Source organism: Eupeodes corollae, chromosome 3 (genome assembly GCF_945859685.1).
Source record: "Eupeodes corollae chromosome 3, idEupCoro1.1, whole genome shotgun sequence".
In the NCBI taxonomy this organism is placed as follows: Eukaryota; Metazoa; Arthropoda; class Insecta; order Diptera; family Syrphidae; genus Eupeodes; species Eupeodes corollae.
Window position 1 is genome coordinate 22929242 of NC_079149.1, and position 16524 is coordinate 22945765.

The 16524-nt window shown below is 35.8% G+C and overlaps 1 protein-coding gene across 3 annotated transcripts in view; it reads right to left on the reverse strand.

Moving 5' to 3' along the window:
- The window catches only part of LOC129949971 (uncharacterized), a 286002-nt gene that overhangs the window by 151601 nt on the left and 117877 nt on the right, over positions 1 to 16524 (reverse strand). For all 3 annotated transcript variants that reach the window (XM_056061724.1, XM_056061723.1, XM_056061722.1), the window contains exon 3: positions 6491 to 6671. In XM_056061724.1, the coding sequence (XP_055917699.1) occupies positions 6491 to 6671 (181 nt within the window). The remainder of the gene's footprint in view (positions 1 to 6490; positions 6672 to 16524) is intronic.

Sequence of the window (16524 nt, forward strand, 5' to 3'; positions counted from 1 at the left end):
ACATGCATCGACCCATTTCCACCAAAGTCCGATTTACCCGCTCAGCCATTCCATTTTCTTCTGGGGTATACGGAACAGTAAGTTGTCTTCGGATACCTTCTCGCTAAAGAAATTCAGTGAATTCTCGGTTACCATATTCCCCACCGTTATCTGATCGCAACATTTTCAATTTTTCACCTGTTTCTAACTCCACTGCTGCCTTAAATGTCTTAAAGGTTTTAAAAACATCGCTTTTGTTTTTTATAAAATAAACGAATATCTTTCGCCTAAAATTGTCGGCAAATGTGATCAAAAATTTCGCACCACTAAGAGACGAAGTTTTCATTGAGCCACAGACATCGCTATGAACTATTTCTAACACACTCGTGGTAGATTTGCCAGCATATTAAGGAAACGGTAGAGCACTTATTTTACCTTTCAGACACACATCGCAACTAATAGCTTTCACCTTTTGTACAATCATTCCACGAACCATATCTTTAGCACATAACAACTCTTGACTTCTTTTATTGTATAAACTCAAATTCTTTAAAATAGGTGTGACCAAAAACTTGAATACCGTAAGACAAGCAAGTGTTAATAGTTGCTTGGAAAACTCGGTATTTAGAAACTTGGTCTATGTTTTTGTTTGAGAAGCCAGTTGGCCACATTATGTTGAGAGCTACTGTAGCTTCTTTACTCTAACTAGATATTTGTATTCCTGTACTATTTCAATAGGTTGGTTGTTAAGGAACCACCTTTCTTCTCTCAACCTACTACAACTCCGTGCCTGAAATACCATTATCTTTGTTTTCTCTAAGTTTATTTAAAGTTCAAAGATATTCCAGTACGTTTGGACCCTAGCTGGAGAAAAGATAGGTTATCCGCTAGCATAACCAAGTCATCCACGTAAGGAAGTACTTTTACGAGAATATCAGAAAAACAAACTCCACCGGGTAAATTATCTGAAATATCATCAATGTAGAGAGCAAACAAGATTGGGCTAAGGATACATCCTTGGGGAACACCTGCAGTCGTTTGAAACCATGGCCCATCCAAACTGCAGCATAAGTTTCACATAAAAAAATGTTCGTAGATATTTAGAAATTTTCTAGAAATACCAAGTAAGGCCATTTTGTAAATGAGAGCTTGTCGATTGACGGTATCAAATGCAACTTTAAAGTCGATAAAACAAGCATAACATCTTCTTTTTCTTTTGGATTTGTTTGTTATTAATACTCGATAAAGCAAAAATATGATCAACCGTTGAAAAGCCCTCACGAAAACTAGCTTGAAACATACTTAAGCGATTTTTTGAGTCTTCCCAATTAAAAAGTATTTTGAATAGGATTCTAGCAAATACTTTTTTAATGGAATGTAATATTGAAATACCTCTGCAATTCTTAGGTAAGCTAGCATCAAGTTTCTTAAATATTGAAAATATAACAGCTTTATTAAAGCTCGTGGGAATGCAAGTGGAATCGTAAAGATAAGGTTTTTTTATAAATTCACAGGGAATGCCATCAATTCCTGGGGACTTATTGTTCTTTATTTTAAGTTTCAGTTCATCAAGGACTATTACAGAATCAAGCAAATTATCGACTGTGTCTGGGAAAGCGTAGTGAAAGTCATCTTGACATGTAAACAAGGTTCGGAAATGGAATCCCAGAACTTTTACATCTGGGAAGCAGATGATCTAACAATTTCGCTTATTTTTTCTCCTAATTGGTCAATTGCAGAGGGGCTTTAGGGTGGCAGCGACCCAAGTGAAGATTTAATTTTCTCATAATCTCTCAATATAAACTATCAAATTAATTCATTCATTCAAGGGTTTGAAAAACAACGTTAAATAAAAAATGAAAAAAGCTTGCCCCTATTCAAGTGACACGCAGTATATATATGGAACAAAAAATCGACCAAAAGCAGGTGCGACCCCGGATGCATACCACCCTCCAATTTTCTGAAATTCTATTCTATGACGCTAAGGCATAATTGAGAAAGAAATCGAAGGGTGTCAAATCAGGTGACATAACACCGCCATTTAGTTTGTCGCGCAAATTTCGTTACCTGTATGTGGAAACGTCCTGTTGAAACCACATACCGTCCATCTCCATATCTTCCAATTCGGGACATAAAAACCTCGTTATCATCTCACGATAGCGAACACCATTCCTAGTAACTACCAGACCTCATTTTTGAAAAAAATACTTCCCGATGATGTCACTAGTCCCTAAACCGCACCAAGCGGTCACTCTATGTGAGTCTCCATGTGTTAATTCTGATTTTTGACGATTTACTAAGTTGGAAATGTGCCTCATCACTGAAGATGATTTTCTTCAAATCAAATGATCAAATTGTCATCTACTGTTGCCATTTCTTTCCACCATTCTGACCATTGACAATTGACCAATTGGATCTTGTAAGCGTGCCGTTGAAGTGTTTATACATAATGTTCATCAACGACTAGGTGCAATTGTTGGACACAACTATCTGTACTTTTCCAAAAAATTAGGAGACGACACACAACTCGTGCCACAATTTATTTATTGAAGGAAACGTTTGGTAAGTAACCGGATACTTTCAAATTACCGACCCGAGAATTGACCTCCAAGAACGTGCGATTTAACGCCGTTTTACTTTTTTTTGTGGGGTATTGTAAATGCGCTAGTCTACACCGCTAGTCCCGAAACGATTGTCTACTTGAAGGACAACATTCGTTGCAGAAAAGGCCGCTAAGTGTAATAGATCTTAAAAAGAGGCCCTTCCAGCGCAATTGCACACACAATCAAGGTTGCCAGGGATGACCTTCAAGTATCGTTTGCGAATGAGCTCTCCACCAACAGCAAAGGTCTACTAGCGTTGTAGAACTGCATCGAGAGCAAGCTCTCAGAGATCGTTTTCATCTATGTCTTGTCCAAAAGTGAGATCTTGAAATGGTCTCTGGTGAAATGCGTAAAGGGAAACATTCTAGGGAATTCATTTTAGAGAAAGCATTACTAATGTTAGCAATGAGGGCTTGAAGTTCAGGCTTATCTAGTCTCTCATTTGGTTGCCCCTCATGTGTATCAAGCCGAGCGGACATGAGTTGATCCGTGGTCTTCAGAGGCTAAATCAATTGGTTCAAATGCTTGACATGGGTTCTTATTAAAGCAGAAGAGTCGCATAAGTCCAGTGTTTCTTATCTTCTGAGGATTAGCGACGAAATCTGAGGGGCTCTTGTGATGTCTGATCAGACATTTTATTGCGGACTTCTGTTAATAAATATTTTTTTCAAAGCTTTTTTTTTCAAGATTAAACTCTATTAACCAAAGGGTTTATGCTGTACAGAAGAGGGGATGCCTGCGGCATGGCATATCGGGTTTTTGGTGATTGCCTAAAAGTTTTTTTGGGATGCAACTTTCGAAGTTCTTGCTTTACCTCCTCGTGGTCGCCCCCGGGCAATGATTTGTGTATCCCTATATGCATAAGTTAGCAAAAATTGAAACTGCGAAGTTTCCTGACTCTTCAGGAAAGTTACGGAGATTAGCACTCTTCGTAACTGAACTCCATCCCGCTACGGAAACCGAAATTACGCCTCGGATAATTAATGATAACTCGTTGAATGTTTTCTGGAATGTGAGGATGCTTCTGGACGTATGAAGTGAAGGTCCACACAATGCCAGATTCCTCCAATTCGAGAGAGAATTTATGCAGTACAGGATAGACACCTTAAGATTAAGCGAAGTGCGATGGTTGTAATCGGGCAACTACAAGTCACCGACTCGTAACACTGTACTGCTCTACTTTATTCACTAACCAGGAAACGCTCGAGAAGCTGTGAATGGGTAACTCCTTACAAAAACTGCAACTAAAAACCTTATTTCGTGGGAGCCCCTTGGGGAAAGGGTTATCAAAGCTACGTTTCAGATATGACCCGCTCGCATCTGATAAAGAGAAAAAATGCTTTTATAGTTAACAAGGACCCGCCTACAACAAAACTCCTCGTGTAGATATTATTTTGGTTATGAGAGACCTCCATGCTAAGGTTAGCAGTGACAACAACGAGCTAAAGCATGTGATGGGTGTTCAGGGAGTCGGCAATTGCAATGATAATGATGAGAGGTTCATTGACTTCTGCACCGCCACTAGCCTTGTGATTGGTGGCACTATGTTTAAGCACAAACTCTGTCATAAAATTAACTGTGTGTTGACGGACAGATAAGCGTCTTCCAACCCAATTGACCACTTCGCGATTAGTCGACGCTTTAGAAGCAGTCTCTTGGATGTATGAAACAGAAGAGGCGCCGACATGGGACTTGCCTGTGACCGCCACTTAACGATAGCTACCCTAAGATTATATACAGCTACAATTTGAAGATCCAACGGAACAACACGAGCACCAAATTCAACATCGCCAGACTAAAGGATCCCACAACTCGTCAACAATTTAGGGACCACCTGTCAAACGAAATGAGAACAATCAGCAGCACATTACATGACGACATCAAACAAGATTGGAATGCTGTGAAAAATGTTTTCATTTCAGGTGCTGACAGAATAGTCGATCGGAAAAAAGGAAGCAACAACACTTGGCTTTCACAAGAATCTTGGTCGAGGATCAACGAACGCAAACAGTTAAGGGATCGAATAACTGTTGCACAATAGGAAAAAAGAAACGAGCTGGAGTAATATTTGCCGCTACAAGCGTAACTTAATCAACGCATTGGCGCAAGAAGCAGAATGTGCTGCAAACAGGTATAACAGCAGGACCGTTTACAGAATTACCAAGAGCTGGACGGTGAAATCAAGACCTAGTGAAAGAAGGTGACGGTACTGTGATAAGTTCGGTGGATGAGCGAGTCAGAAGGTGGAAAGAACACTTTTCCTCGGTTTTAAAATGAGTATTTGCAAACAACTAATCCTCGAATCCACACAGCACCTCCCAGTAAAGACGAGATCGTTGCCGCAATTAAAGCACTTAAGAACAAGAAAGTGGTAGGACTTGATGGAATTCCCGCATTGCTTCTACAAGCAGTGCTAACGTCATCAAGCAAACTGCTTTATCCGCTCATAAAAGAAGCCTGGACTACCGAAAGCTTCCCCCATGAGTGCAAGAAGGGAATTATCGTCAAGAACCCAAAAAAAAAGAGATCTTACAAAGTACGAATATTGGAGAGGAATTTGAGTTCTACCTGCCACCTGAACGCATCAGAAAACACCGTGAGGCCACATTCGATTCCGAACAAGCAGGATTCCACGCTGGTTCCTCCTATATTGATCATTTCAACACCCTGCGAATCATTATTGAACAGTGCGTTGAATATCGATCACCACTACAGCTGCTGTTTATCGACTTCGAGAAGGCCTTTGAATATATCTGACTAGCTTTGCGGAAAAGAGGCATCCCAGGAAAACTAACTGATATTATTAAAGCAACATATGATGGATCCAAGTGTGACGTTCTACCCGATTGTTTGTCAGATTATTTTGAAATCCGAAGCGGAGTTAGACAGGGCTGTATTCTGTCGTCACTATTGTTTTTGTTGGTGATAAGCGATGTACTGCGCTCAGCTCTCTCAGGTAGCGGATGGATCCAATGGGCTTTGACATCCTATTATTGCACTTGGATTACGCAAACGATGTTTGCTTACTCTCAGATAGGATTATGGATCTCCATCAAATGACAACAAGTGTGGAGAAAAAAGCAGAAGTTAAGGGGCTGAAAATTAATTCCATCAAAACAAAAATTAACAGCCTCGGAACCCGAGCATCCTCTCGAATAAATATTTCCTCGCAACCGGTGGAAAAAGTGGAGAGCTTTCAATACCTTGAAAGTATCGTCTCCATCGAAGGCGGAACCAAACAAGACGACATCTGCCGAACCGGTAAAGTAAAAGCGGATTTCGGTATGCTGTCAAAAATTCAGAGGAATAACTCTTAAGAACAAAGCTACTATTGCTTCGCACAAATGTCGAATCTGTACTTCTTTATGGGTACAGCACTTGGAAAGTAACTTCAGACACAACAATAAAGCTGCAAACCTTCGTGAATAGATGTCTTCGTAACAACCTGAGGATTTTATAGCCATACCGTATATCAAAAACAGGTACCTACAGAATCTATAATACGAAGACGTTAGTGGCACGCTCACACAAGATGGAAGAAGAGCTGTGCCGAGAAGCACATGGCGCAGGACAGTCAAGGCGGAATCAGCGTCACTAGGCAATAGTTTTGTGGAACTGAAACACATCTCCGAACACGATTGGCGCGTAGGCGTATTAGAGGCCCTATGCCTAGACAGGTCTGAGAACCCAAGTAGGAGAGGACAAACGAACGGACAGAATCGTGGAACACATTTTTTTGACTACTCTATCATCGTTATGTGATATGTTTGAGCAAAACCTCGAGTTTTAAATTTTTTCCTGTAAATTAAAAACTTTAAAGAAGTTTGAATAATAAATGAAACAAAATACTCCACCCTTAACATTGAAAATTTCAAAAAATAGTAAATACATTATGAAACAATAAATACCTCACTATGCGTACTATGAATATTTGCTGTTCCTCCTCTTGCCCAAAGGACTGGAATCTGCATTGAATGTCCTGACAAAGCAATCGCACGTGCTGATTGTCCATCACCAATGACAACAACTCCAGCTAAAGGCACTCCATCGGTTTGTTGACAGAACGATGTTAAAACTTTTACCGAAAATCTATAAAAAAAATATAAACAAATAAAATACAAGAATATTGTGAATGAATAATTTTATATGGATATGTTTAATAATTCAAAAACACAAAATAATAGACCTCAGCTTCAAACCCCCACATTTTTTAATGTACACATCATTAAATTAAATAAATTGAGTGTGTACCAATTTTTTTTGGTTCAAGTGTTATTATCATCTAATTAGATTCTATTGAATTAAGGCGGCTTCACATAAAAGATGAATTGATTCATTAATTTGTTTTTATTGTTATTATTTATTTTGTGGGCTAAATAAATACAAAATGTGTCTTGTTTTTCAAAACAACTCACAGTGGGGCACGTTTATTTAAAATCTTACGTCAATAAAAAAAATAAAGTTTTAAATGTCTGTTCAAGTCTTTTAAAATTTAAAAAAAAGTTGATAACTTGAAATTTGATGCTTATCACACTCAGGGTCATAATATAAGTTGAACATTTTAAATTTGCGATAATGGATCGTTTAAAAGTTTAAGATAAGATTACTTACTTTTTTGCGCATTTAAATAATTAAGAGTCTTCACAAGAAATCGGTAAAATTGTGAAGAAATTCGAAGACAGTGTAGAAGAAACGTTTCTCGTGTCTCAATTGAACAGGAAATTGTGCCAGGAAATTTCCTGGTTGCTTAGTTTCTTGCCTTATCGTTGGCCAAAAATGTATGAAACCGTTTTTTTTCTATTTTTTCTATATTTTCTCTGTGAAGCTAAGGTTAAGATATATCCTACACTTTTACAATATATTCCACATTAGCCTCAGATGACGATATGTTCTAAGGTTGTGGTGCGAGGTTAGTATAGTTTTCATAACTAAAGCTGGTTAGCTCAACCACACTACTGCTAAAGGTTACAGAACAAGTAGTCTCACATAGTTTACTCTTAAAACGTTAGAGAGACTTTTAGATATCCATATCCACAGTAATATCGGGCCTGAATTCTTATCCCCTTTCAAACATGCCTATTCTAAAAACAAAAGTGGATGTACACTGCAATCGTCAGACCGGTACTGAAAATCCAGAAACCCTTACAAGGATACAGAGAATGGAATGTGTAGTCAAAGACAGAGAAGGACTAACGATCAATCTAACTGCAGGAAAGAAAGCAATACTCAATCTTCTACCATTGGACCTTTAAGAAAATTACATAAACAGGTCATTGGCAACAAGAAACTTCAAAAATATAATAAAAGATGGGAAAGCCTCAGGTTTTCGAATAAAATAAACCCGGTTAAGCTCTTAGAGTGCTTGTGCGCATGCTAACAGGTGCTACGGCTTACCACCAACGACATTAGCAAAGGCTGCAATGATGAGGAAGAGCATAAAGATACAGCCCAGCCCACTACTTATGCCTCTGACCCACACTATGCTACACTAGAAACACACACTTAGACACAGGTAGGCATTTCAAAAAACCCTCCTATTAGCCTTCATAAAAACCTCTAAATGGCTAGAGCCGAGAGAATCCATAAACATCATAGGTCCTTATATTTTATTTTCAGAGAAGTTAAATACTTCTGGGTGGCACAAAGGATCTACATGAATCTTGTACGTGTGCCGATGACGTAATAAATCCCCAACTTATATGCATACCTAACCTATAATGAGCACATTTAATACAATAGTTTATTTAATTATCGTATGGACTATTGAAATCGAAGTTTACTGATTTTCATCAAAGAAAATCTACGAAATTTTTTTTGCATCACACGTTTAAGCAAAATACCACACAATTTTGGGCCCACTGTGGAACTCGAGCTCGGGAAAACACAAGTAAATGAAAAGAAGGAAAAACCTACATTTAAAAGCATTTTCCCAAAGTAAAGGAAAATATTATGTGCTTTTAATATTAATATAAAAGATAATCTCATCCATCATTTTCACATACTTAGTCTTGCTTCTTTCTGGGGTTGGGTCGTTTTTTGTTTACAAATATGTCAACTTTGTTAGCTTATGATTTTAAAATCTCCCCCAGGACCTCAACATAGTATATTGGAAATAAGAAACAACACGCCCATATTCGTATATTGCCTCGTATGTAGTTGTTTGCTAAACTCAAAAAAGTTCACAATCTTTTCTGGCACCAATTTCTGGATAAATAATGAAACTAAATATGGGACATTTGTGTCTTTTAGCGGTTTGTTATGCTCTGTAGAATATCTTTCCATCTAATATGTTGATACATATGTACATAACTGCTCGAAAATAGAAAAATATACCTATGCTCGACTTGTGAGCTTGTTTGCATAATGTTCCGAGTTCAGACAAACAAGGAAAGCATAAATCAGGCCATAACCCAGGACATGGAATCTAAATTGAAATTCCTTCGGCGCCACTTTGCAAAAACAGCAACTGAAGATTTATTTTTCACTATTTTTTTTTAATCTAAAAAGATTTAATTTATCTTAATGGAACAAGGACTTTCAGGCTTATTAATTGATCTTTTTTCTATTTTTATTTGCGTAACTCTAAAATAAATAAAAATAAAATTGGGTGGCGCAACAGTCCGTTGTGAACCAGGGCCTAGTGACTTACAACTCTCAGCCATTCTTGTGAGCGAGTACTGTTGTCAGGAATGGAAGGGACCTACAATTTAAAGCCGAATCCGAACGGCAAATTTGAGAAAGCACTTTTTCATGACAAGAATTAGTCTTAAAGGATTTGTCAACACAGGCAGGGATTGAACCCAAGACCCCTTGCATGTCAGTCCAACGCACTAACCACGGGTTCTACATTTGTGTTACTCCTTATGATGAAAATCACAGGAAGATGGGAGATTCGTGAAATTTACGCTAGTTTCTTAAGTTCCGGTACAAATTGGGATGAAACTCAGGCCTAAGATGGCTTCCGGTTGACATGCATCATGAATTTCTACACCACTCAGAACTGTTAAGGTATTATCTACGAAATTTCCATCAATATTCCTCAAGTTCTTGAGGACCTTCTGTCGATAATACATTTGCTTCCTGACTGTAAATAAAATAGCTATATTGCCTTATAGATGTAGTTTCTTGTTTTGTAAGAGCGAGAAAGTCTACAAGCAGATCAGCAAAACCTAGTTACTCAAATAAAAATTTGTATCTGACTAATTCTAAAAATTAGAAGTTTTGTGTCAGGAATAATTCTTTTATTAACTTCAAATAGGAAGTTATTGTAAGCGGTCCGATTTGTCGAATTAAAAAATTTTGACATTTTTCTACGTTTTAAGGTCCCTAGAAACGCGATCAATCAAAAATGCTTAAAGAGATGTCTGTTCGTACGTTAAGGATACCATATCTCATAAACCAATACAGATTCGACTTTAAATAAATTTTGTGTTACCGACAACAAATTCAATTCAATTCAATTTAAGTTTTTGTTTATAAATTGAGCAACTTCGAATAATTGTCAAACCTGAAATTAAATCAATTCTTAAACAAATTAATTTAACAAACTCTTACAATAACGTTTCAAACAGCTGCTAGAAGTCAAATCGACATTTCTTTTACACAAATAAATAAATAACATTTCTTTTACACAAATAATAAATAAAATTAACTTCAAAATAGTATCTTGATAACAAAACACAAATATTGACGTCCAACTTTCTTAATTTTATAAAAAAATCTTGTTATTTTTATTTTGTTATGCTGTTACCAAATTGAATTTCAAGTTGTTTCATGCCATAGAAATATTGTTGCTACCGCTTTTTAGTATTTAAATAAATTGTTTTCCTAATAAAAATTCATTGAATTAACTCCTCAAATACATCTCCACCGAAAACCGTAGAGATTGAATGTAAATTCTTTGATTGTACGTGGACTCTATTTAGTTCCCAGTACAATATTGAAATTATCAGTGTGGGACGCTTCGAATCATTTAAACCCTAAGACTTAAATGGAGGCCCCCTTCCCCTGCCAAACAATACAATGCACTTTCTTGCGCAAGGCATTACAACTTGATCAGTTGAAAAATGTCAATGTCAGAATTAAAACCCAATTCAGAAGCGATTTACTGCAGGAAACTTAAAACTTTCCGAAATGTACTTCTGCTTTCGTCACCAGAATTAAGTTTGAACCTTCCATGCGCTTATTCTTATTTGATTTGCACAAACAAAAAAAAAGTCTGGTACGGCCCTCGTGAGAAATTTGTTGTTTTTTTTCAGAATAATAGAAAGTTTAATTTTGTTTAAACATACGAGTAAGTGTATTTCAAATCATTTACGTTTTCTTGTTTTCATTTGCCATTCCTAATTATTATTTATTCATTTTCTGTTTCCGTTTATCAAATTACGCAATGCTTTATTTGCTTAGTTTTGCAGTACTTTCAGTATAAAACCCCGAGGAATTGCTTGAAAGTCAACTAGTTCGCACTCTTCCTCAGACGGTTTAATAGCTACTAAAGTTTTTTTCTTAAAAAAATGTTCGCATTCAAATTGGTGTTCGTCGCTCTTGTGGCAGTTGTTGGCCTTTCTACAAGTGCTGCCCTTCCTATTGATAAAACTCTAAGCAACGGTGGTTCTCTTGTTGAAGCCGAAATTCTTAAGTCCAAAATTGATGCTGAAGTTGATGTTGGTGAAAAAAAAGCTGAATCACTTATTACAGCTGAAGTCGGTAATCGTCTACGTAGGGCTGTAAATACAGACGGATTTACTAGTATTGAGCTTGACCTTCTTCCTCTTGATGAAACTCTAACGAACGGTGGTGGATCAACTATTGATGCCGATGTCGATGCCAATGTTCTTACTCAATCACGTACGATCAATGATGGACCTCTTGCTAATGTCAATGTAAAGGATAATCTTGAAGCCGAAATTCTTAAGACCCAAAATTGATGCTAATGTTGATGTTGGTGAAAAAAAAGCTGAATCACTTATTAAAGCTACAGTCGGTAATCGTCTACGTAGGGCCGTAAATACAGAAGGTGCTCTTGATATTAACCTTGACCTAGGGAATATTCTTGGAGGTAATAAACCAATAGTGTAAATCTATACAATAATTGTAAAACAATACAATAAAATAAATAGTATGGACTTTTGAGCAAAGTTTTCGTATTTTTATTACAAATATTATATTTAGTACCATCTGATGATCGATTTTCGCAACGGTTAGCTAGAAAACACGACCACTTACTGCTAATCTTAGTCTGTGAAAAAATGTTTTATTTTTGGGTGAGTAAAATATTTGCTGAATATGCTCTAGATTTTGGTTGGCTCGATACAATAGTGCGCAAATTAACTTTCCAGAGAAATAGTTTACGACAAAACAGGTATTGTTATCAATGGGACACTGAATATGTTGTTTGCATGGATCTCGAGGTAACCAACTGAAATGGGTTGACTAAATGAAAGCTCATTGCAAGTGCTGGCATTTATTGAAGGAATACTGGCAAGCCAAGTCCAAGTTGAACTAATATACGACGTAAACGTAGGTTCTTAAAACCTTTTAGTTATATTGTTCACGGAAGTACATTTCTTCATGAACGAAAGGTATTTTTCCTGACCGATGCAACTGCATTAGCAATGGATCACCTGCTATTACTTTTATTTATAAGTAGTAAGCTCAAAAGTCTAAACTTTGCGATGATGTTGGGATGGCTTTTCCTAAATGTTTCCATTATTTGAATTGCATTAGTTTGAAATTGAAAAGTGTCAAATTAAATGCAGACAAAACTTGACGTTTAGGTGTGGTTTACATTGAACATCGGCCCTTAAAATTTAAGAGAAGGTATTTACATTTATGATAATGTGTACATTACTAACTAATGTGTTCTTTTTGTTAGAAGTATAGAACTTTGAAATGAAATAAATCAAAGATGAGTTTTTTTTAAATGACATGACATTAATTTTATTGGAAAGGTAAGCTTTTGACATTATAATTTAAATATGACCTCTGGCATGTGACAGCCAAACCAAACTTACGAGTAGAATAAATCCCTTGACAGCTGACAAGATGTCTGCCAGTTAAAATAATGTTGCCAACTTAAATTACTTGGACTTCATAAAAGAAAACAAAGTTTTAGAATCAAGAACAATGAGTGTGAAAAGGTATTCATCTTCTTTTACTTAAGTTAGTTTAGACAATGAAATTAAACACGTTCTGATGTTGAATGTAGTCTCTTCGTTGAAACCAAAAACTGAATTCATTAACTATTCGAATATTGTCCATTAAGAGTCAATTGCAAATACGGACCGTGAACTTAAGGTGAATGCACGAAATTTTTGTAAATCTGTTGACTTTAAACGAAAATTTGACAAGTATCCTACAAAGATGACCCTGAATTGTGATGTCCAATATGCCAAATTGTGTACATTTGACAAACTTAGTTAAAATTCTTTTGAGAAAATAAGAGCGAGTCGAGCTAGCTACATGACAAAATAATATCTTGAAAATCATTGAAGTGTTGTCTTCAAAAATGGCCATTCTAATTCATTTAATTTTTAATTCTGGTGAACCTCAAGGTAGGTATTTTGGTCCGTTGTTTTTTGCTCTGTTTTAAAAAAGGGTTTCCTCTCTATCTTGAAACATTCGATGACATTGATATACGCTGATTACTTGGACATATTAATAATTATCATAAATGTCTAATGTTAAATATTGACAAGCGTAAAAGAGTGAGTTTTAGGCGCAAAAATAACGTACTTGCCTATGAATATGAGTTAAACCCAACAAACTTGAAAGAACTCTAACTAGCTTCTCACAACTTGGTATAGTCTTGGACTTTAAATTGACTTTTACTGACTATTTGTACTACAGTACAAAAAAAAACTAATAGAACTCTAGGTTTTATAAAAAAGATTTGGAAGATAACTCAATAATCATTATGATCCTCAAGCCCTATATGTATCGGTCGTAGCCTTTAAGGTTCTTAAGGATTACTCTAAGTTTAATCCCATCGTCACAATGAGTAGCTTTGCCTACGTGTTATAATAGGCTACAGCTAATAGGTCTTTCATCGGAAACTTTTCGGATAATCGTTTGACAGAATTTGTTTTATAAAAATCAACACTTTTAAAAAATACTTGTTAAAGTTCACCAATAGAAAATTATCAGTGAAAAACAGGCACTCAAGGGTTTTTAAGTAAGTACCGAGTCTTGACATGTTTATAATTTAAGGATTAAAAAGAAGATACTAGTGCACATTGGTCTTAAAGATTTTAATACTAAAATTATTAAAACAGAGTCAGGTAAAGCATTCCACAATTCCACAAAAAAGAATCTCTATACTTGACAGTGAGATGCATCGGTCGGGAAGAATACCTTTCGTTCATGCAGAAATGTACTTCCGTGAACAATATAACTAAAAGGTTTTTAAAACCTACGTGTTCAACTTAGACTTGGCTTGCCAGTATTCCTTCAATAAATGCCAGCACTTGCAATGAGCTTTCATTTAGTCAACCCATTTCAGTTGGTTACCTCGAGATCCATGCAAACAACATATTCAGTGTCCCATTGATAACAATACCTGTTTTGTCGTAAACTATTTCTCTGGAAAGTTAATTTGCGCACTATTGTATCGAGCCAACCAAAATCTAGAGCATATTCAGCAAATATTTTACTCACCCAAAAATAAAACATTTTTTCACAGACTAAGATTAGCAGTAAGTGGTCGTGTTTTCTAGCTAACCGTTGCGAAAATCGATCATCAGATGGTACTAAATATAATATTTGTAATAAAAATACGAAAACTTTGCTCAAAAGTCCATACTATTTATTTTATTGTATTGTTTTACAATTATTGTATAGATTTACACTATTGGTTTATTACCTCCAAGAATATTCCCTAGGTCAAGGTTAATATCAAGAGCACCTTCTGTATTTACGGCCCTACGTAGACGATTACCGACTGTAGCTTTAATAAGTGATTCAGCTTTTTTTTCACCAACATCAACATTAGCATCAATTTTGGGCTTAAGAATTTCGGCTTCAAGATTATCCTTTACATTGACATTAGCAAGAGGTCCATCATTGATCGTACGTGATTGAGTAAGAACATTGGCATCGACATCGGCATCAATAGTTGATCCACCACCGTTCGTTAGAGTTTCATCAAGAGGAAGAAGGTCAAGCTCAATACTAGTAAATCCGTCTGTATTTACAGCCCTACGTAGACGATTACCGACTTCAGCTGTAATAAGTGATTCAGCTTTTTTTTCACCAACATCAACTTCAGCATCAATTTTGGACTTAAGAATTTCGGCTTCAACAAGAGAACCACCGTTGCTTAGAGTTTTATCAATAGGAAGGGCAGCACTTGTAGAAAGGCCAACAACTGCCACAAGAGCGACGAACACCAATTTGAATGCGAACATTTTTTAAGAAAAAAACTTTAGTAGCTATTAAACCGTCTGAGGAAGAGTGCGAACTAGTTGACTTTCAAGCAATTCCTCGGGGTTTTATACTGAAAGTACTGCAAAACTAAGCAAATAAAGCATTGCGTAATTTGATAAACGGAAACAGAAATGAATAAATAATAATTAGGAATGGCAAATGAAAACAAGAAAACGTAAATGATTTGAAATACACTTACTCGTATGTTTAAACAAAATTAAACTTTCTATTATTCTGAAAAAAAACAACAACATATTTCTCACGAGGGCCGTACCAGACTTTTTTTTTGTTTGTGCAAATCAAATAAGAATAAGCGCATGGAAGGTTCAAACTTAATTCTGGTGACGAAAGCAGAAGTACATTTCGGAAAGTTTTAAGTTTCCTGCAGTAAATCGCTTCTGAATTGGGTTTTAATTCTGACATTGACATTTTTCAACTGATCAAGTTGTAATGCCTTGCGCAAGAAAGTGCATTGTATTGTTTGGCAGGGGAAGGGGGCCTCCATTTAAGTCTTAGGGTTTAAATGATTCGAAGCGTCCCACACTGATAATTTCAATATTGTACTGGGAACTAAATAGAGTCCACGTACAATCAAAGAATTTACATTCAATCTCTACGGTTTTCGGTGGAGATGTATTTGAGGAGTTAATTCAATGAATTTTTATTAGGAAAACAATTTATTTAAATACTAAAAAGCGGTAGCAACAATATTTCTATGGCATGAAACAACTTGAAATTCAATTTGGTAACAGCATAACAAAATAAAAATAACAAGATTTTTTTATAAAATTAAGAAAGTTGGACGTCAATATTTGTGTTTTGTTATCAAGATACTATTTTGAAGTTAATTTTATTTATTATTTGTGTAAAAGAAATGTTATTTATTTATTTGTGTAAAAGAAATGTCGATTTGACTTCTAGCAGCTGTTTGAAACGTTATTGTAAGAGTTTGTTAAATTAATTTGTTTAAGAATTGATTTAATTTCAGGTTTGACAATTATTCGAAGTTGCTCAATTTATAAACAAAAACTTAAATTGAATTGAATTGAATTTGTTGTCGGTAACACAAAATTTATTTAAAGTCGAATCTGTATTGGTTTATGAGATATGGTATCCTTAACGTACGAACAGACATCTCTTTAAGCATTTTTGATTGATCGCGTTTCTAGGGACCTTAAAACGTAGAAAAATGTCAACATTTTTTAATTCGACAAATCGGACCGCTTACAATAACTTCCTATTTGAAGTTAATAAAAGAATTATTCCTGACACAAAACTTCTAATTTTTAGAATTAGTCAGATACAATTTTTTATTTGAGTAACTAGGTTTTGCTGATCTGCTTGTAGACCTTCTCGCTCTTACAAAACAAGAAACTACATCTATAAGTCAATATAGCTATTTTATTTACAGTCAGGAAGCAAATGTAGTATCGACAGAAGGTCCTCAAGAACTTGAGGAATATTGATGGAAAATTCGAAGATAATACCTTAAATCAAAACATGACAATTATATTTTCTC